This window comes from Lygodium microphyllum, chromosome 20 (assembly GCF_053477565.2).
Source record: "Lygodium microphyllum isolate KBCC chromosome 20, Lygodium_microphyllum_v1.1.10, whole genome shotgun sequence".
Classification (NCBI taxonomy): Eukaryota; Viridiplantae; Streptophyta; class Polypodiopsida; order Schizaeales; family Lygodiaceae; genus Lygodium; species Lygodium microphyllum.
In genome coordinates this window covers 118,514,020-118,534,170 of record NC_141154.1, presented here as the reverse complement: position 1 = coordinate 118,534,170, position 20,151 = coordinate 118,514,020, and the positions used below count along the sequence as shown (strand labels likewise).

The window sequence follows — 20,151 nt, the reverse complement described above, 5'->3', positions numbered from 1 at the left end:
TTCCCATTGTCCTCCTATCTTCTTAGCTTCCTTCCTACTACCCATCTATCTTTACAATTTGCACGGGTGAGAGCTAGTCGTTCTTATAATAAATCATGGTGCGCCTTGCATTCTTTTACAAAAGTATTGACTTGCACTTTTTCTTGTGTGCATTTCTCCTTGATTTAGGACTTTTCTGCACTTCTTATATTTTCCGGATTTTCCACCTTATTCGTCTGAGGGCTAATAGTCCTCCTGTTGTTGCAGAGTAGAGGTTCGTGTCCCAACTACAAATTTTGATGAGTCCCATTGCCATTTTTCATTGGTATCATTTATCGTTCTAGTTGTGTCTCTTGCTAATAGGTGTCTTGTCTTTTCAGGTATAAAAAGTCCCAAAAGACTAATGGAATGCCTAATAAGAATTACAACCATACATATGATAGATGTGCTACTTCTCGGATGCATAGAGTAGGAGAGGCACTAGTGATTTCTAATACGACACATTTACAAAAAAAAAAAGAAGAGTAATGTTCTCACAATGTGCGTTTATAGTGTTGCTTTTTGTTTGCTTTGTTTTCAACATGTTGTGCATTGCAACATCTTTGTTCTTCCCTTGGCATTCTTTCGATTGTAATCTAATTATCTCATTTGCTATTCATTATGAGTCCTTGAAATATGTTTTGTTGGCTTTTGAAATAGTTTAGTATTTCAAAGTAATCGATATTTGATTTCCCATATTGCATATGTCATAATTATGTTCTTTTCTCAACATCTCATCATGATTCCTTCAAAAATGATATTTTATTGGGCCCACAACTTGAGAGAGAGAGAGAGAGAGAGAGAGAGAGAGAGAGAGAGAGAGAGTTCACACACATTGAAGAACACAAGAGTGAATGTATTATTGCATGTAGGTAGACATATGCTATGGATTATAGTATTGGCAATTAATTACATGCTTTATGTTAATAATCTTAACAAATAGCCCCTTTAGATTCATAGGATTTTTCAAATTGGGTGTGAAGCACATTGTTTGTTTCATGCGAAGGACACTATTTCTCCTTCTTTTGTGAGCAAAGGGATTGCACTTTTGCTTTATGTGTCTCAGCTTTGCAAGTTTGCAAACCGTGCAACATGCGATTGGCGGGCCAACCAGCCGGCTAGGTCGAATTTGTGGGAATGGATTCTACTATATAGACGTTTCAAAAGTCCGGGAAAAATATTTATTGTGCTGCGTTGCCTGCAGAAGGTCTGCGGTGCTTTTCGCTGTAGATGCACGTTCTCTCTCTCTCTCTCTCTCTCTCTCTCTCTCTCTCTCTCTGCCCCCCTTTTATTAGGCCTGAGCAATGCTTCCTTTCTCTCTTCCCCCTCCTCCCAACATCATCATCAGCCATGGCTTACCGCAAGCCCTCAACCCGTCGTCGTGCCTTTCTCTTCTTCTGCCTCGTGCTGCTTCTGCTGGGAGGGGTTGGCGCATACCTCTTCTTCATCTCCTCCTCGTTTTATTTCTCCTCATCAGGAGCAGCGTCATCCTCTTGCTTCTTCCGGTCTTCGCCTCTGTGTCTGTCTGCTGTGGACGGTTCCCCTTCTAGGATCAGAACAGACGAGGAGATCGCGGCTATGGCATTTAGCAGAGACCTGTTGTCGCAGCCGAGGGTGCTCTCCGCCCGCCCCAAAGTGGCCTTCTTGTTCCTCACCCGCGGCACCCTTCCTCACCAGGAGCTATGGGAGCTCTTCTTTTCTGTGAGTGTTCTTACCAAGTCTTCCCTAATGGAATGGAATGTGCAGAATTTTACATCTCAGAAAAGTGTACCTGTGACCTGCTCTAATTGGATGTGCAGCATTTGACCATTAAAGAGAGGAAATGTAACGGCGTAGAAGTGTGCATTTACAAACAAACTGCAAAGAGAGGAAATGTGACATTGTAAAAATGTGGATTTGTAAATGTTGATAATTGCCGTAAATTTTAAAAGAGTAGCGCTAGAAACCCTTTGTATTGAATGGAAGGTGTCAGAATTTACAAATTGTTGTATTATTTTGTGATGGGCTCATTTGTCTCATCGCGTGAACTCACAAATTTAGTTGGTCGTTTGAAGGTTTCTCACGAAGTACTAGAAATAACCACCAAAGTCTAGATGTGCCGAAATCTGCAAAATGTCTCACTTGACACCTAGAAACTATTAGTCTTACATGCTGCAGTAAGAATAACCAACCCCATTTCAACAACATAGGTCACTTTAATCATTTGTTTGAAGTAGTAATAGCTGCTCTGTGTAAGTGAGAGAAACCTTTGAAGGGGGATGGAAAACTGGAACATAAATCTTAAAAAGAGGTGAAATGGGAATGGGATTAGCACATCTTCAACGGAGGGGGGCCAAGGGGATACAAGATGAAATAGCTAGTAAGAAATCTAGACTTGTGAGTACCAAACTCCAATTTTCCAGTATACAAAAATTCAAAAAGTAAGAACTTAGAAGACAAAGATCAATAACTATACATTATTTTATGAAGGAGCCAACATATAAGAACTGAAGACATACTAATGATCACTGTTCATTTCATCACCTCATGCATATGTACCGTATGTGGTTACTTTTTTTGAACTATATTGTTAAAAAAAATATAAGAGATTTGATGGGGCAACCATGGCACTGCTGCATTGGAATTGACAGTGCTGGCTGGACCTGCCTTGTTGAAAACACAGTCTCCTGTTGCATCTAGAGACTGCTGGACACCTGCATTTTGCTGTCTTGCTGCTGCCCTGTTGCTATCCTCAGTAAATGCTGCTGCTACACCACTTCTCAGCCAGACACAACTTGCTGGTTGGTTTCTCTGATTGGGATCCGTTTGTACATGACACACCCCTCTTTCTGATTTGGGGCATTATTGACAACTCCTTTCATAGGCTTGTTTTGGTCCCTCGCTTCTGTTTTAATTCTTCACCCCCTCTCCAACAACATTGCTGTTTGCTCTATTTGTCGCATTCCTTACCTTGCTTCATTTATTAGGGTAAAAGGGCTAATAGTGGTGGTACACCTAAAACACCTAAACATTGGTGGTTGATAGCCTCAACAAGATGAGTTGGACCTTGGCAATAAATTTTTAGATGAGAAAAAAGATAGTATGGTGTGCATACTGCAAAACAAATTCTAGGTCTTGCAAACACGACCATGTAAAGACAGTTGCTTGTGCAGAAAAAAATTGTTATAAAAAATGTTTGCTATAGTGTGACAAAGACCAGCAGGAAACTTGAGAAAAACGTGCCACCTTTGCTGCATTTAAAAATCTGTTTGGGTTGATTTCTATCATTATCAGCTGCGAGATGTATTACTATTAGGCCATGTCAATACATATCGTTTGTCTCATGGCTGAAACATTGTTTGCAATGGGCCTTCTTATCCTACACATTTTGTTCCGTTCTTTGAGCATTGCACAATTGTGTTGTTTGTACATCTTAGTGGGTTTTTTGTTAGCTCTAGTGGTCTCACTTATGTTGAAGCTCAGGCCCTCACATGGTATCAGAGTATAAATGCTCTTGATGCTAAGTTATTGGGAGCATTTAGGGTTTCCAAGAGCATGCAAACTAACATTTGATGTTTTTTCCCATCATGGAGAACAAGTCACACTCTTCTTTATCATCCATGGGATCACATCACATAGACCTTGGACAATTTGGAAGTATATGAATTGAGAATTTTTATCATTTATGAGGCTCATTGTGGCAAGCTCCAATGGAAGCTCACAAATGGAACCTCATGGATCGCTTTAAGATGTATTGCTGTATTCGTAGTTTTTCTCTCTCTCACTTGGAATGCTCTTCTCTTGTTCTATCCTTGTCTTTTCTCCTAGTTTGTCATAGCCTCTCATGCAAGATAAGAGAGAAGAAAGCTCAAGAGAATGATAAGAAGCTTACCGATGCACCTTTCCTCCATGGTTGTAGTCTGTTTAGTGATGGAGTTGTATGGAGTGTGGAGAACACACACACACACACACACACACACACACACACACACACACAGGCTTATTTCTCGGTGCCTTAATAGCTCTCTTTTGAGCAACCCCTTATTGCCTTATTAATCAAAGCTCTCTTGTGAGCAGCACCTTAGTGCCTCATTATTTAAAGAATAATGAACGAGGGTTAGTGAGTAAGATGGGCGGCTGGCCACATTGACCTATATCCCAATAAGCTTCCACTTAAAGGCCAATGTGCCTTTAAGGGAGACAAAAGAATAGAAGAGCATGTGAGGTAAATAGATGTGAGATACCCTTACCCAATGCCCATAAACTCTTTGCAATGTGCAAGCTTTTCAAAGGGTAGACTCTTAATGGGAAAGCTTGCAAGGTTATCATTAGTATAAACTTTGACTAGCCCAAGGTCCTTGTCCTCAAGCACTTGGCGAATGAAGTGATATTTCACTTCTATGTGCTTGATCTTCACATGAAACACGCGATTCCTTGCAACAATGGCATGTCTTCTTCAAGGCCTAAAATCTCCCACTAGATAGGCAAGTCATATAGCTTTTTGCATGCCTTTGTGGCTGCTACATACTCTGTCTCAATGGTAGATAATGCCATATATTTTTGCAAATGAGACATCCATGAGATTGCACCACCATATAAGGTAAAGATATATCTTGTGGTTGACTTTTTATTGTCAACATTCCTTGCGTAGTTTGCATTTGTGTACCCAAGTATACCACTATTGATCCTACCAAAGTATACGTACACATCCCTTGTACCACTCAAGTAACTCAAGATGCCTTTCACTGCTTCCCAATGCTTATTGCTAGGATTTGACGTATACATGCTTACTATTCTCACTGCAAAAGCAATGTCCAAGCGAGTGGCATTCATAGCATACATGAGATTGCCCACATATGATGAACACGAAACCTTGGCCATTTCAGCCATCTCCTCACTAGATTTGGGACAATTGTCACTACCTAGTTCACATGTGAAGGCAATGGAGTACTATTGCCTTCTCCCTCCCCCTCCACATTGAAATGTTGCACCACTTTGCTAACATAATCATTTTGAGATAGATAAAGCAATCACTTTGATTTGTCTCTGATTATGCGCATACCAAGAATATGATTTGCATGTTCCAAATTCTTCATTTCAAAGGTTTCCATTAACCTTTTATTCAAGGTATTAATCAGGTACTTGTCTTTCCAGCTATCAACATATCATCGACATAAATGATTAAGACTATCAAGTTGCCATCGTTAGCCTATCTAGTGTATAAGCAATGTTCTTCTCTTGTAGCCATGAGACTTCTTAAAGGCATCAAACTTATTGTACCATTCTTATGGGGCCTACTTAAGCCATAAAGACTCTTTTTTAGCTTGTAGTCGAGCTTTTCTTTGCCATTTTCCACAAAGGGCTTTGACTGTTGCATGTAGATTTCATCATGAAGGTCACCGTGTAAGAATGTCGTCTTGACATCCAATTGCATAAGGTTCATATGGTCTTTAGCCACCAAGGCAAGGGAATAAGCAAGTGCTCATGAAAGTTGCATGCAAGTTATTACTGCCCCTTTTTTGAGATCCAGTCTATCTCTTTCGAACTTTAAATACCTAGGGTTTGAGCTTAGGCCTTTCACCTTTTCACCCACCCTATTGTCCTCTTACAGTGCTTGTAGGTCTTTGTGTTATGTTTGGGACCTCGGTTTTCACAATGTGTAGGGGAGAGAGTTCAATTGAGGGCAAAATCGTTGGTGGTAGATCACAGCCTTTACTCAAGTTGAGTTGTTGTTGATACTTTTTCCAAGGTTGTGCCACTATTGACAATTTTCTTAAGATAGATCATTAAACATTGGATGATGTGGCGGTTTTTTTAAAATATTAGAAAGGGGGCAGCTGTGGCTGGAGCCTGGATCACGAACAACAAATGCATCTTCTTCCCTTTTATTTGTGCCACAATGAGCAATAGCGAAGTCACGTCTTGCTGGCAAATTGGAGTGTTCATGAGATTGAGCAATTGGAGTGTTCGTGGCTGATCACGATTGAAGATTGATTGAGGACAAGCGGTGTGGGAATCAAAGAGCTGTCTCGGCTAGGACAAAAAGGCAGCTTTGTGGACTCAATGTGAAGCGTGTTGGTTCATACTTGGCTTTCATAGCCATACTTGTACACATCTCTATTCATGCACTTCAACACTTTTTGTATTGTCTAGACTTCATAAAGAGACCCATGACTGGTTGTTCCAGAACTATGATTTCACAAAAGGCGTTCCAAGTTTCTTGCATTGAGATTTGGGAGCTGATTGTACCATTTATACAGTCTGGATCTTCCAAATGTTGCTGGGAACAATTGGGAACTGGTCTTCGGGGGCTTATCTCCCCTTGAGATTCCTTTTCTAGAGCAGACTCGTTTTACATATTTGGTTTCTTAGAAGCTGAAATTACTAACAAGTTTTCCCTAGAATTTCTAAAAAGTTGTGGACGTGAAGTAGCTCAACAATTAAAACAGCATCGCAAATTTTCATCTCAGAGGACAACTCTGCATGGCTTAGTGTAAACTAGAGTGCTCGCTGTAAGCTGAACATTAACAGCAAGGAGAGAGATGTGGTATGAATTTGCAAGGTCTTGTGCTGCATGCATGTACAATGAGGCGAGCCATCTCCCAAAGATTATGAGCGTGATTTATCCTTAAGCTGGTATTGTCTAATGCCTCAGAAACACCCTTGGTTGTACCATTATAAACAAGGCTTGGAAAAGAGCTGAAACTATGGAGCTCACTTGTGCCCCTGTCCAAGCATGGAAAAGCTCCTAAGACCAAAAAGGGGATGCAATTATGAATGTTGCAAAAACTCCTGACACACCTGCACTGGTCCAGTCTGTAAGCTGATGGAAAAGGAAGCAAGTACAATCAACATGTGTTGGTTGGCTCCAATCAACATCTGTTGCAAATTAGTTGGGTACATCCACGTTAGCTGGCCAGTGTCAAATTGCTTTACTGGCCCAAATTATATGGCCTTTTGGGCTTTATCCATTCTTTCTGTAGAAGAATTTTGTGCTTATTATATGTGATCAAGCCTGCCCATTTGCAGGGGGTCTTTTATGGGATATTGTGATAGTGCTCCATGTTCTGTTGTTTCTCTTCAGTTTTGATCAGGTTTCTCCTGGCTATTCTGATTTCCCATTTGTTCTCCACGGCACAATTTCTAACTGCTGTGTATAAGTACCTCTTTGGATTATTTGGACTATTGAATTATTTAGTAAATGTGTTCAGAAATAATGCAAGATTCATCTTAATTAACCAGTGTTATTAGTGTTCACATAATGCCGCTAATTTTGAAGATTCAAAGATTGTTAGGCTACACAGTAGCCAGAAATTATAACGTTAAAGTACCGTTTGGTGCAGTTTTCTATGGGTTTGACACAAACATGGGGTTCGTTTGCACCTTACATGGCCAGGGGCACAAGGGCATGTTCTCAATCTATGTGCATGCTTCTGAGCAGATGAGCAATATAAGAACTCCATTATTTAAGGGCCGGGAAATTCCCAGTCAAAAGGTTTTTGCCATTTCTCCTTGCAGTTCTTTCTCTAGCATGTTTTCATTGAAGTTGGTCTTACTATCTGCTGTTTGTTTTAGGTTGAATGGGGTGAAATAGATATGATTGATGCAGAACGACGGCTTCTTACCCATGCCCTTCTGGATGCTGATAATGAGTACTTTGTTTTGCTCTCTGAAAGGTAACAGTATGTTCACCCTACATTAGTAGCCATTTTTTTTTGGGTATAGCAACAGCTAAAGTATGTTTGCTCTCTGTTTTTAGTTGTGTTCCTTTGTGGACTTTCACATACATTTATGATTACCTTTTGAACACAAACATCAGTTTTGTTGATTGGTAAGGATTCTGAATCTTCTTTTGGCTGTAGAAAGTTACAGTGTGGTCAAATTTTCAGTTTTTCTACATAACTTCCTAAATCATTTTGATTATATAGCTTTTACGACCCTGGTCCCCATGGAGCTGGCCGTTATTCCAAGGGGATGAGACCTGAAATCCAAAAGGAGGACTTTCATAAGGGTGCACAGGTATTTGACTTGCTCTTGACCTGGTTGAGAGATGTACCTGATAAGCCCATATTTTTTTTTGTCTTCCTTAGTGATTGTCAAAAATTTACATGGAAGACTGATTAAACATTTTGAATATCTCATATCAACCTTCAACCTTCAGGCTTGAGTGTAGTGCTCTGGGCATCTCATGTTTCATGGTAACTATGCGTTAGATTCAATGTTGCTGTCTTCCTTACTGAGTCAAGAACTTATCACTTGAACATTCTAGGGATAGCATGTGAGCTGTGAAGCTCTATTACGAAGCGAGATCTTGGACTTGGAGAGGAACAGCTAAGACATGCATGATGACAAACAGAGAATGCCAGAGTAGCTGAGATACATTGTTTGCAGACAGGAGCTTGAGTTTTGGATGGAATGATGCTTGCAGCTTCACATGTGCAAAGTAGAGCAACTTGAGTGAGAGTGAAGTAATCGCATGTTTAAGTCAAGTGTAAATTTGCCAACTTTTTTTGAGAGAGAGAGAGAGAGAGAGAGAGAGAGAGAGAGAGAGAGAGAGAGAGAGAGAGATCGCCATCGCCTGCGCGACCTCCCTGTTCGCCATCGCCTGCCCTCGTTCGTCAGCGCCTGCGAAACCCTGCGCGTACCTGTTCGCCCTCGCCACCGCCTGCGCCCCGTCGCCCTCGTCTGCAGGCCCCGCCGCCTGCGTCTGCAGGCCCGCCGCCTGCGTCTGCAGGCCCGCCGCCTGCGTCTGCAGGCCCGCCGCCTGCGTCTGCAGGCCCCGCCCTCGTCAGCAGGCCCCGCCGCCTGAGCCCCGTCGCCCTAGTCTGCAGGCTCCGTCGCCCTCGGCTGCGTGCCCGATCTCTTGTCGCCCCTGCTTCGCAGCGAGTCTGGCTGACGGTTCAGCCCTGCCGTTGCCTGCTAGCCTTCTTCCTCGTACAGCTCAGCTTTTATTAGCCGTCTTTGCAGAGTACACCCCTGGACAGCGCATCTGTACAGACCAGCGGGCGAGAGAGAGAGCGGGAGAAAGACAGGGTCAGTCCTCTTTCACGATCAAATTGTCATACGATGGCTGGTTTGGATCTGGATTTCATAGACCAAACAGTGGCGGCACTTGGCCCGGATTCTGATGCCGAGGAACCTGAGGACATGGTTCCGTGCAACGAAGAGATGCTCCCTGGTCCCGACATTCAGCCTGCGGGTAAACGTACCAAGCATACTCCGGAAGAGATAGGTGTTCCTCAGGATCGTTTCCTATGCTCAGGTTGCTTCGGATCCTGCGGACTCCCAGGATGTTGACTGGGAGCATTTACTGGAATTTGCCAACACGTTGCTTGGCGACTACGTTCAACATAATCAGGAAGCCTTTTCCGACTCAGCGCCTGACGATGTTCTGGACGCCACCGTTGACCCAAAAACTGTCCTGCGCTCCTTTTCAGTATTTTATGATCGCGCTGTGATACTCTTCTTCACTGGTCGGATCCCGCTGCTTTCCCGTATTCGCCAGTGGCTGCACAGTCTGCTACAAGGGGAATGTGTTGAAGAGATTTTTGTTGGCTCCCGGGGGTTTTTTGAGGTTCTGCTAAAATCAGAGACGCATCGTGCTGCTCTCCTGTCTAAACTGCCTTTATTTTTTGAACGCCGCTTGGTTCATGTGGTTCCATGGCGCCCAATGGCAGATTTTCAGCATCTGCTGCAACGTGAATGCCCTGTATGGGTGGAAGTGGAAAATTGCCCGGCTGTTTATTGGCCATTGTTGAAGGATGCTATGGCCGCGGTGGGCACTGTTCTCGTCCCTCCGAGTCTCCGGGCAGTGAATCGCAACCGCTTGTGTATGCTATGGGACACTGCAAGAAAAAGGCCTGCTTGGTTGCGCCTTAATTGCTCGGGCATGCATCCGTTACACTTTAGATTGAAATGGGGCAATTTTGCAGGGCACTGCTTTTCCTGTGGACAGTTGGGGCATTTCATGGCTGAATGCCCGGAACAGCAGCATACCTCCGATGTTGGCCATGCTGTGCCGCCCACGGAAGATATGGCGTGTGATGCCCCGTCGCTGGATGCTATCCACCAGCCCCAAGTTCTGGCCAAAGGTAAACAACAGGTTTCGGGTCTGGATTCCCGTGCCACTGATTGGGTGGAAGTACGTGCAAAAAAAGGCAACAGGGTTGTTGCTGGCATGGAAAATACTGTCTACTCCCTCACAAGATTCCATGCGTACATATATGCGCAGGAAGGAAATGTTGTCTTCTGAGCACGCTGCTCTTGCTATGGTTTCCTCTGCCCCCCGTCATCAACCCGCCAGAAAAATGTATTCAGATTGTCCAAAGGGTCCCCCTGCTAAGCTGGCATTTGATACCAGAGGTAATGTCATTACCCCATGGGACCGTCGTTACCCCCGTTTCAACCCCAAGCCAGCAGATATGCCGTCTACTTCCAAATCTGGTCCTTAGAACTCTTTTGCTGTGTTGGCGGATTTCTTGGACGAGGGAGTCCTGGACATTCTTGCTGACAAGGTCAAATCAAGGCAAGCTGTGCCTCGTACCTGATTTGGTTTTAACTACACATGAAAATAGCCACGTGGAATGTGCGAGGAATTTGCTCTCGCCATAAGCAACATGCCATGTGGACGGTATTGCATGAAAATCAGTGGGATGTCCTGTGCGCTGTTGAGCACAAGAGTCACGACGAAGCCGGAAAAGTAGTGGATTGCAATGGCTTTCGACTGTTCTATGCAGGGACACAGGCCATGCATTATTCGGGAGTGCTCATGATTGTACATGACAAATATCAGCCCGTGCTTATTAAAAATGATGTTCATGGCCGCTTTTTGGTGATTGAAATTTTATTCGAAGGGGAAATCTTATGGCTACTTGGCCTCTATGCTCCAAATGATTCGTTATCTCGTCGAGAGCTTTGGCAGACTTTGCAGACCTCCTTGTCACTTGGCAGACGAGGCTTCTTCATGGGGGATTTTAATATGTGTGTGGATTCTTCCCAGTCCACATCGGAGCATTCGGTGATGGACGCGCCTGAAAGTCGTATGTGGCATCAGTTGGCTCTTTCTGTTCTTAAGCAAGATCTTTGGTCCTGGCTACACCCGTCTTCTACAGGGTTTACTTTCCATTCGGCTCAGTATGCAACAACATGGTCGCGACTGGATCGTATGTATATCATGCAGAATGATGACTTTCTTCCCGAGATGCTCGACATTAAAGTGTTGCAGCAATATGCTTTGTCAGTCCATTTCCCTCTGCAGCTTGAGCTGCTTGCACAACCCATTGCACCTTTCAAGCGATTTCTGGACCGCCTCCCTTTGCGCTTCAACTCATCTTACCTGAAGCATGCACTCTTTCAGGGCTATATGCAGCAATTGATTGATAGATTTGTCTTGGACTTCTCTTCTCAGGGCACTGTGTCTTTTGAAAGATTGCTCTCTAATGTGCAACGGGTTGCTCGGCAGTATAGGATTTATCATGCCTCTCTTTGTCGGCAGCGTCGCAAGGCAGCAGAGGATCTACTGGCTTTGGTTCGTTCTCTGCTGGTCGACATTCCGGATGATGCATTTCTGCTTGCACTAGACATGCGGCTGGCTGATCTTATTAAAGCATTCCAGTTAAAATCATATCAGCAGGCAAAACTGCAACATCTGACAGAAACTTTGCAAGATAGTGCATGTCAGACCCATAAGTTCTTTCGAGCGCTCCATGCCTCTCCTGCTCGAGAAAATATGACCAGTCTCGAGGATGCAGAAGGCCACCTTATCCTGGATCCGCAGACTATTGTGCATATGTGTAGGAATTATTTCCATGACCTTCTCTGTTCCACCTCTCCCCCTTCGGCCCAAATTACTCAGGCCCGTTCGGCTTTTTATGACCTGGTCCGCAATCAGCTTCCGCAGGACATGCAAACCACTATGGAGTCTGATATTTCTGAGACAGAGGTTATGGACGTATTGCTACACTTACCTAAGGATAAAAGCCCGGGTTGGGATGGTCTCACTAACGAGTTCTTTGAAGCTTTTGCTACCCAACTGGTGAAACCTTTGTAGGCTTTGTTCCAGCAGGTGTGGGAAACGGGGATCATGCCTTCCTCATGGAAAGAAGGCCTCATTAAACTGCTTCCAAAAGCTCCTTCGCCATCTAAGTTGACACAGTGGCGCCCAATTTCTTTGATGGGTTCAATGTACAAAATCTTTTCCAAAGTAATGGCGAATCGGCTCCATAAGCATCTCCCGGCCATTGTGCACCCTCTACAGTATGGTTTTATTCAGGGCCGAAATATCCTACACAATGTATTGAATGCTCAACTGGCAATTGATTATGCCAGGCATTCCAATCAGGAGGTCGTACTGATTCAACTGGACCTGGAAAAGGCTTTTGACTATCTAGACTGGTCTTTCGTTGTTGAACTTATGTCTGCTATGGACTTTGGTCCGCGGATGTCTAGTCTCATATACACTATTAGCGCTGGAGCGTCTTCGTGGGTCATGCTGAACGGAGGTGTTACTGAGCCATTTGTCCTTGCCCGCTCTGTCAGACAAGGATGCCCTTTGAGCCCTCTATTTTTTGCCCTTGCCACACATCCAGTTCTTTCGATGTTATCTCATATGGCAGCCTCTTCTCAGTTGGCAGGACTGTCGCTTCCTACAGGACAGCGCTTCATTGGCCAATCCCTGGCGGATGATACTTTTATGATTTTGCGTGTAGACAGGGATAACCTTCGAAGAGCATTGGATGTTTGGGGCCTCTTTGGTCAGGCGTCCGGCCTTCGCATTAACGCCCTCAAATCAGCCATTCTCAGCTGCACGGAGTCGGATTTGCAGTCCTTGGACTGGCAGGGTCTGGTTGTTCCTCGTGGCTCCATTGTCAGGCACCTTGGGTACCCTTTGGGTGTTGATGTTCCCCCAAAGCAGCTGCTGCAGTGGATTTCTCAGAAAATGGTGGCTAAGTTTATGTATTGGAAATCTCAAGCCTGGCCTTTCCATGTTCGTCTCAAAGTGGCCCAGACTATTATGTTGCCAATGCTCACATATTTCTTACCATTGTTGCCCTGGACTACTACGACTCTCAATGCTCTTACTCAGTCCATTCGTTTCATGCTATGGAAGAAAGACTCATTGCACGCAGGTATTTCCTGGATCTCTTGGTCGCATGCGTGCACTCCTAAACGCATGGGTGGCGGAGCTATTTTAGATGCCCAAACTCACATGCAGGCACTCCGTTGGTCGCTTTTCCGCGCCATGTGCTCGGATCATCATCCATGGGTCGATATAGCCCGTTATTTCCTTGAGGGCCAGGGGCTTCAACATGGTAATACCCAGATCCGGAGTTCTTGGTGGCATGTTCTTAATGCTGATTCGCGGTTCTCCAGCTCTTCTTCGTTGCTGCTCACTCATTTGGTGTGTTCCTGGAAACACGTCCTTCAGAAGGCCCAGTGGCATCCAGCGGAGGATCGCCTAGCTGCTAACTCTTTTCAATTGGAGTTGCTTGCAGTTTCCCGTTTACTTGCATGGGACGGTAAACAGGACCTCAGACCACAATTCAACCGGATGGCCCGTTTGGGTTTGTCTTCAGTTGCGGATGCCACCCTTGCCAGTCGCAATGTGCTTATATCTTTTCGTACAGCCAGGCGGCTTTTCCGGATCCCTCGTGGTTACAAGCCTTTATGGGAACAGCTTTTGAGGGTGCTCCAAAGCAAACAACCCTTTCCTGCCCTTGCTTCGGATCATCCCTGGCAGGATTGGGACCTACAAGGCCGGCTGACCTTAAGCAAAGCTTCTGCTAACCAAGTCTATCATATTCTGATTAAAGATCATCAATGGCTCGTCACCAAAGTGAATGCTTTATGGGGATTACGTAAATCCCGGTCATGGTGGAGGGAAACTGTGATGGCGGGCTGGTTGAACAAGACACCCTTCAAATGTAAAGTTTTTCTTTGGAGAATGATGGTTGGTGGTCTTCCGCTTGCTTCGGCTCTCTCCAAGCAACGAATCTCCAATGGCCACTGTTTCTTTTGCACCACTGCTGTGGAATCCGCCCGCCACCGATTTATTTCTTGCCCCCTCGCAAAGAAAGTCTGGTTATTTATGTCGGCTGTTTGGCAAGGAGTGGTTGGTCCCACCCTGCGCCCCTTTGATTGGGTTTTTGGGCAGCCCAAATACCCCGCTCCTGCACAGCCACATATGAAGCTCGTGTTTCATTTTCTTCGATATTGGGGCTGCTGGCATAACTGGACCGTCCGGAATGCTTTTCTTTTTGACTCCGCCTATAATATTCAGCGGCATATTGCCAGGCTTAAGGGCCTCTTGTATTGGCAGTTGGATCTTCTCCGGCATTCTGATTTGCTCTCTAGGGAGGACTTACGTCCCTGGCATAGGGCAATTTCCTCTGCATCTTTGCCATGACGTTGTAACTTGTAGCACTTAGAATCTCTTCACATGATGACTTAGATTGTCGTCATGTATCTTGTAATCAAGTAATCGTGTATTTTTTTCGTAATTAATATAATTACCTTTTACGAAAAAAGAGAGAGAGAGAGAGAGAGAGAGAGGGAGGGAGAGTGGGAGGGGGGTGTTTAAATGATTTTCATTTGCCGGCAAGGTGGCTGGTGGCTGATTCTACATTTTACTGTTTCCTAGTGGAGCAACTCGTATGAAAGGGAGAGACTTCTAACCTGCTGCATTTTTGTTCAGTGGTTTGCAGTTACTCGAAGACACGCTCTTCTGATTATATCAGATTCCCTGTATTATAACAAATTTAAAAGTTTTTGCAAGGTATAAGATGTTTAGTATGGACCATTGAAGTTTACTCCTCAAATGGAAATGTTAACATATAAAATGACTGTATTTGGTTGCAGCGTGGAGAGAAATTTCACAATTGCTATCCTGATGAACATTATGTGCAGACTTTTCTTCATGTATGAGTTATTTTGCATACTTGGGCTTTTATGATATGTTGTTATTAGATGATTTTCACTGCTTACAGCAGTGTTTGCCATTTGTTTCAGATAATAGATCCAATGGGTATCTCAAACTGGTCTGTCACTTATGTTGACTGGAGAAATCAAAAATGGCATCCACGGTCCTTTGAAAGGGAGAATATAAATGCTAAGATGTGGAGAGAAATTCAGGTTGGTGATCTTTCTATTGGAAGAAAATGGCATTTAGTGTCATTCAAAAGCTTTGTTATCTGACCTTTGCTATTCCAGAGGGAACAAAATATTGATTAGAGCAGGCGGGTCCCTTCTGGCATTCATGAAAGTATCAGTTCTATTTGTTGGAGAATATATGAGTAGTAAGATTGGATAGATAAGCAACCATAAGAAAACGTCTGCTCAAATCTGCTTTGGGATGCATGGTTCAAATCTGAGGGTTTCTTTGGTGTAAATATAGAGAAAATGAGCTACAATAGAAGAGTATTATTCTGAGAAGTGGATAAACCAACAGCTCATTAATCACAAGAATGAGCTGGATCTGCCCTTCTATAGACATCACGTTGAACTTTAATAAAAAACTGATCAGGGAGATTCAAGGTGTGACAAAATTTCAAACTGGCACAAGTTTTCACTGACTAAAGCTAAACAAGGCTGACTAAAAAATGGAGCCATTTTTCTTTTAAATTCTGTGTTTGTTTGTTCCCATTTCACCCAAGTCATCAACTTCCTGCCAAAGCATGCAAGGTGTCAAACGTTTTTTAGTGTGTGTTACTTTTCTATAAGGAGCTGCAGATACATGCTAATTTGTCTTTTGGTTTGCAGAGCATCAATCAGAGTGTGCATGAAACTAGTGCATTTCTGGTGAGCATTGAGATCTCAAGTTGATGTGACAATTCCTAACACTAAGTTCTCACAAATGTAAAAGTTTGTTGTGGCAATTCCTTTGATCAAGTTACACAAAATTTAACAGCCTGTTCCTTATGCAGAAACTGGAGATGAGGCAGCCCTGCAAATGGAACGGGATTCAACGCCCTTGTTATCTCTTTGCGAGAAAATTTACGAAGGACGCTACTAGTGCCTTGAAAGAGGTGTTTAAGAATGGAACACTCGAAATTGAATGAAATTGGGCCATGTTTATACCGTACAAGATAATCTCTGACCCACCTATTTAGCTTTCCATGTATCCCATCGTGAAGCTCCAAACACCATCAGTTTGAAATGATGATATAAAGCCCATCAAGGCAAAGCCTAAAGGTATGCCAAGAGTGGGAAGATCTACTTTCTCATAAGAGTATGACATATGGACCCACTTGTTTAACTGTTTGATGTGTCAACCTTGAAGCTCTAAGAGCAAGGTGCTTGGGATAAAATAACAAATGTTCCCAAACCTAGTAAGGGCAAAGCTACACCAAGAGTGGGAGGATGGTGGCAAATGAAAGATTAGTCAAGGTAAGGGTAGGAAAATGGTGCTAGCCAAAAGGGTTTGGGGCAGTGCTATTGTACTTGGACCTTCAAGCATCGGGCAATGAATTTATAAATTTTTGCGTCTATAGTATAGAAGTGACTTAGCCAAGTGAAAGGTGGGGCTGCTCAAGATTCAAACACCCACACCCTCAATAGCTTTAAAAAAAAAAGGCTTTGATGTCTTTAATGGATGTGCAAGGAACAAGTGCATCGAGTTGATTGGCTATGCTAGTGGTTGCTTACTATTTGTGAGCTTTGCATATGTAACATCCTTGGACATCGCTTTCTTGTTTGCATTAACTCAGTATTTTACCATTTTGTAAGCTGAATCTGCAAATTCAAACAAAGGATTTAGGATAACATTTTTCACTCTTGTTAGTTGATGTGAAATTTAACGTCTTAAAATCAGCAAATTATTAAAACTTATACATACAGAGACTTGTAGATCCTAGGATCTATTGAATGATTGTTTAAGTTAATGAAAAGAAACTTCAAATATTTGCGAATGGATACTATATATTGAAAGTTGGATACAATCATTATAAACTACTAAATGTAACTATACAATTTGTAATATACTAGAACTCAGGGAGTGCATGGGTTAGTGAAGAAGGTATACTAAAACTCAAGGAGTGTAATAATTATCAGCAGTGCTTGGAGGCCTTTTTGGGGGATGTTCTTCTATCCATTCCTCAAGAAGAAGCTTTGACTCTTGAAAGATTGTTCACAGTTGAGGAAGTCAAGTTCGAGGCTTGACAACCTCTTGGTAGAGCTCTTCCAAAATTGTGGGATACTTGTGGGCTTGACTTAGTTGACATTATGAACTCCCTAAGGAAGTCAAGCATGATGTTGGAAATAGTCAATGGGGGGCTCATTAAATTTGTCCCAAATTCACCAATGCGCACCAAGGTGGCCAATTAGTGCCCCTTAGACATGTTGGGTTTTTCATATAAAGTTTGTGCCAAAGCTTTATCCATGGTAGGAGGATTGAAGATGTTTTCATTGGATTTTGGCTTATGCCACTAATTGCACTCTATGTTGGTCAATATGAACCTCGACAAAGCTTGTGATTACATTAGTTGGACTTTCATAATGGGTGTTCTTGTAGCTCTCAAGTGTTGACCAATTTGGTGAGTACCCGCTTTAGAAGTCCTTTTGTATCCACTAACATTAATGGTAGTTTGTTTAAGCCTTTTTTCTTGTAGAGATTTACAAGGCAAGGGTATCCCCTAGCACTCCTCTTAGCATTAGTCATTGACCCACTATTGTGTAAGATTGGCAAAAAGTTGTACGATGATGTCATCAAACGTCTTTCGCTTCTCAATGGGTCCTATGTGGTTAGTTCTATGCACATAACAAATGCATTAATTGTTGTTGTTGAGAAGGCCTTAGTGGTTGCTCTGTTGGTAGTCTAAATTGAGTTTGTAGATTGATTCTCTTATCAATCAGACCAAGATTGAATTGATGCTCTTATCTTGGAGGGAGCTCGAGGAATGGGTACTTATTTATTGTTTCAAATTGGTTAAGTTTGGGTAGATTACGTAATATCTTGGTGCATTGGTTGGGATAGGCATCACAGCTAAACATTGTTCTCAATGGTATTATAAGATCCAAGCCAAGGTGAACAAGTGGAAGGGTGCCTTGTTGTCCTTTGCAGGGAAAGCAACTATACTAAAGACCATCCTTATGTTTTTAATATTGTACATGGCCTTATTATTCTTATTTAGTAAGACAATGTGAAATTAGGTGGAAAAATGCTTAGCTAGTTTCTTTGGTTAAAGAATGAGAGGAAGGACTTTCCTTAGGTCAGCAATATTATCATGATTGATGAGTCTAACGAAGCGGTAGGATTGGAGCCTCTCTTGGAAAAATTTAGTAGGATATGTTTTCAATAGATGAAGTAAATGAATGGCAAGCAACCATGGTTTGTGTTGCTTAGTATTAGGGCAAAAAACGCTTCAAAAAATGTATTTTTGTTAATCACAAGATTAAGAAAAGCGCCAAAGAGAGTTTGCCATGTGTGCATGAATATGTTATTTTTGTCTCCCTTTTTGGAGATAGTAGAGTCCACATCGTGATTCTTTCCATTTTAGCCATAATCTTTGAAGTTTGACATGTTTTAGTAGTCTTAAAGTATTTATTTACTTATAAAATTTGTCAAAGGGCATAATGAACATGTTCTGAAGTTAATGATGACTTTTTTGAAAGTTGAGAACTTTTTGGCACTCAATATATTTTCATTAGTATTCTTAATATTCATTTTTGAAAGTTGAGAACTTTTGGAGATATATTATGTATGTTCCTTGTCTTTGTGGAGGGGATCAACTAGTGTGATTGCCCTATCCAAAATCAACTCAATATATTGTTCCCTTATCTACTACATATATGAGTCAGGATAATCTTATCACTGCGAGAGAAAATGTAACAAGTTGATAAATTGAAAGAGTCCCTAAAAAAACCAACAATATGAAATAGACTTACATTCATCCCATAGATCTTAAGTATCTTTGAATCTATTATCTTGTAGACATTTGAAATCACTCTCCATCCACAAGTGTGTGTATGACTTTGCAATGGTGCTTCTCGTTAGAGAGAGTTATATGGTTTTTTAGGATCAACAATATTCTTATATGTGGTGTTCAAGAAGTTAGTCATCAGCTTGCAAGCACACTGCAAATGGAAACATGTAATTGAAATAGATAATAAAATAAATTAAACAATTAACAAAAAATCAAGTAATATTTCATTGAACGCACATTCTTGCTTGGCCATGGATACCACTTAGAGAGTTCATAAGGATAATTTCTTTGGTGAGTGTATTCGATGTAAGGGAAAAAAAAATGGTAGTTTGTGATGGAATCAAAAGCTTTGAAAGACATTGTTATGTTTGAATTGGATCTTGAAAACAATTCCATTGATAATGGATTAACAATACAAATGATTTTAGAGATTTCTTGACTAAGAGATGTAATCAATGCCCTACATCTATTAGTAAAAATAAAGGAGTGTTATGTGTAATCGACAACTACAAAAAACTTTAAGAGTCAAAATGCCTTATCTTATGCAACATTAAACTAGAGAATTTGACAATTGAATTTTCTTTTTAACAATTGGCATGGACTTGTCCTCAAGAGATATGTTAAGATAGTCCTTTTACTTAGAAGTGTAAGAAACATTGATAACCATTTGTCCATACACCTCACTCATTCTCTTATAATTAATAGGGCCATATGACCTCTCGTGTTTTTTTTTTCTTGGACAAACTCTTGTTGGGATGCAATCCTTGTTGGGTATAGATGTATCACATCCTCAATCTTGGGCCCTTTTGCTTTCCTAGACAATTTTGGGAGAATGTTAAGGCTAGTTTATTAATAGTGTGCAAGGGCCTTAATATCTTGTTGAACATGTATCTTATTTTGGTGATCATACTAAAATCTTTGTTCATCAAGGTGATTTTATGAGCATGAGGAGCAACAATGTAAGCATTATTCATAAGTCAATAACAAAGTCTTCAATTGTCTCCTAAAGACAAAGAATTACTGTAAGCTGCCATTTCTTTTGCAAGCCAATTTTAATCAATACTCTTGATAATCTATCAGAAATATCCATGACAACCTTGATAAAAGCTATCTTTGGAATGACATGCTGTAAAGCTCTCTAGGTCTTCCTTATCTCACTAAAACACTTCTATATATGTAGCTTATTGGAAGGCTTAGCTTGGAAGGGTTACTTCCTTGAGCAGAAGAGGGTCTAGAT

The 20,151-nt window shown here is 42.1% G+C and overlaps 1 protein-coding gene across 4 annotated transcripts; it reads left to right on the top strand.

The window, feature by feature from the left end:
* The first annotated feature begins 1,243 nt into the window (after positions 1 to 1,243).
* On the top strand, positions 1,244 to 16,479 carry LOC148019305 (glycosyltransferase BC10-like). Of its 4 annotated transcripts, none has more exons than XM_087660902.1 (10): positions 1,246 to 1,719; positions 7,394 to 7,492; positions 7,573 to 7,673; positions 7,757 to 7,828; positions 7,926 to 8,016; positions 14,690 to 14,770; positions 14,854 to 14,913; positions 15,004 to 15,126; positions 15,754 to 15,792; positions 15,918 to 16,479. In XM_087660902.1, the coding sequence occupies exons 1-10, from the start codon at positions 1,249 to 1,251 to the stop codon at positions 16,050 to 16,052; spliced, it is 1,272 nt and encodes a 423-aa protein (XP_087517028.1). In that variant the 5' UTR covers positions 1,246 to 1,248; the 3' UTR covers positions 16,053 to 16,479. The 4 variants fall into 4 exon arrangements, with proteins under 4 accessions (XP_087517029.1, XP_087517030.1, XP_087517028.1 ...); XM_087660905.1 differs by having other exon boundaries at positions 1,553 to 1,719; positions 7,341 to 7,492; XM_087660903.1 differs by lacking the exon at positions 7,757 to 7,828 and having other exon boundaries at positions 1,244 to 1,719.
* The last annotated feature ends 3,672 nt before the right edge of the window (positions 16,480 to 20,151 follow it).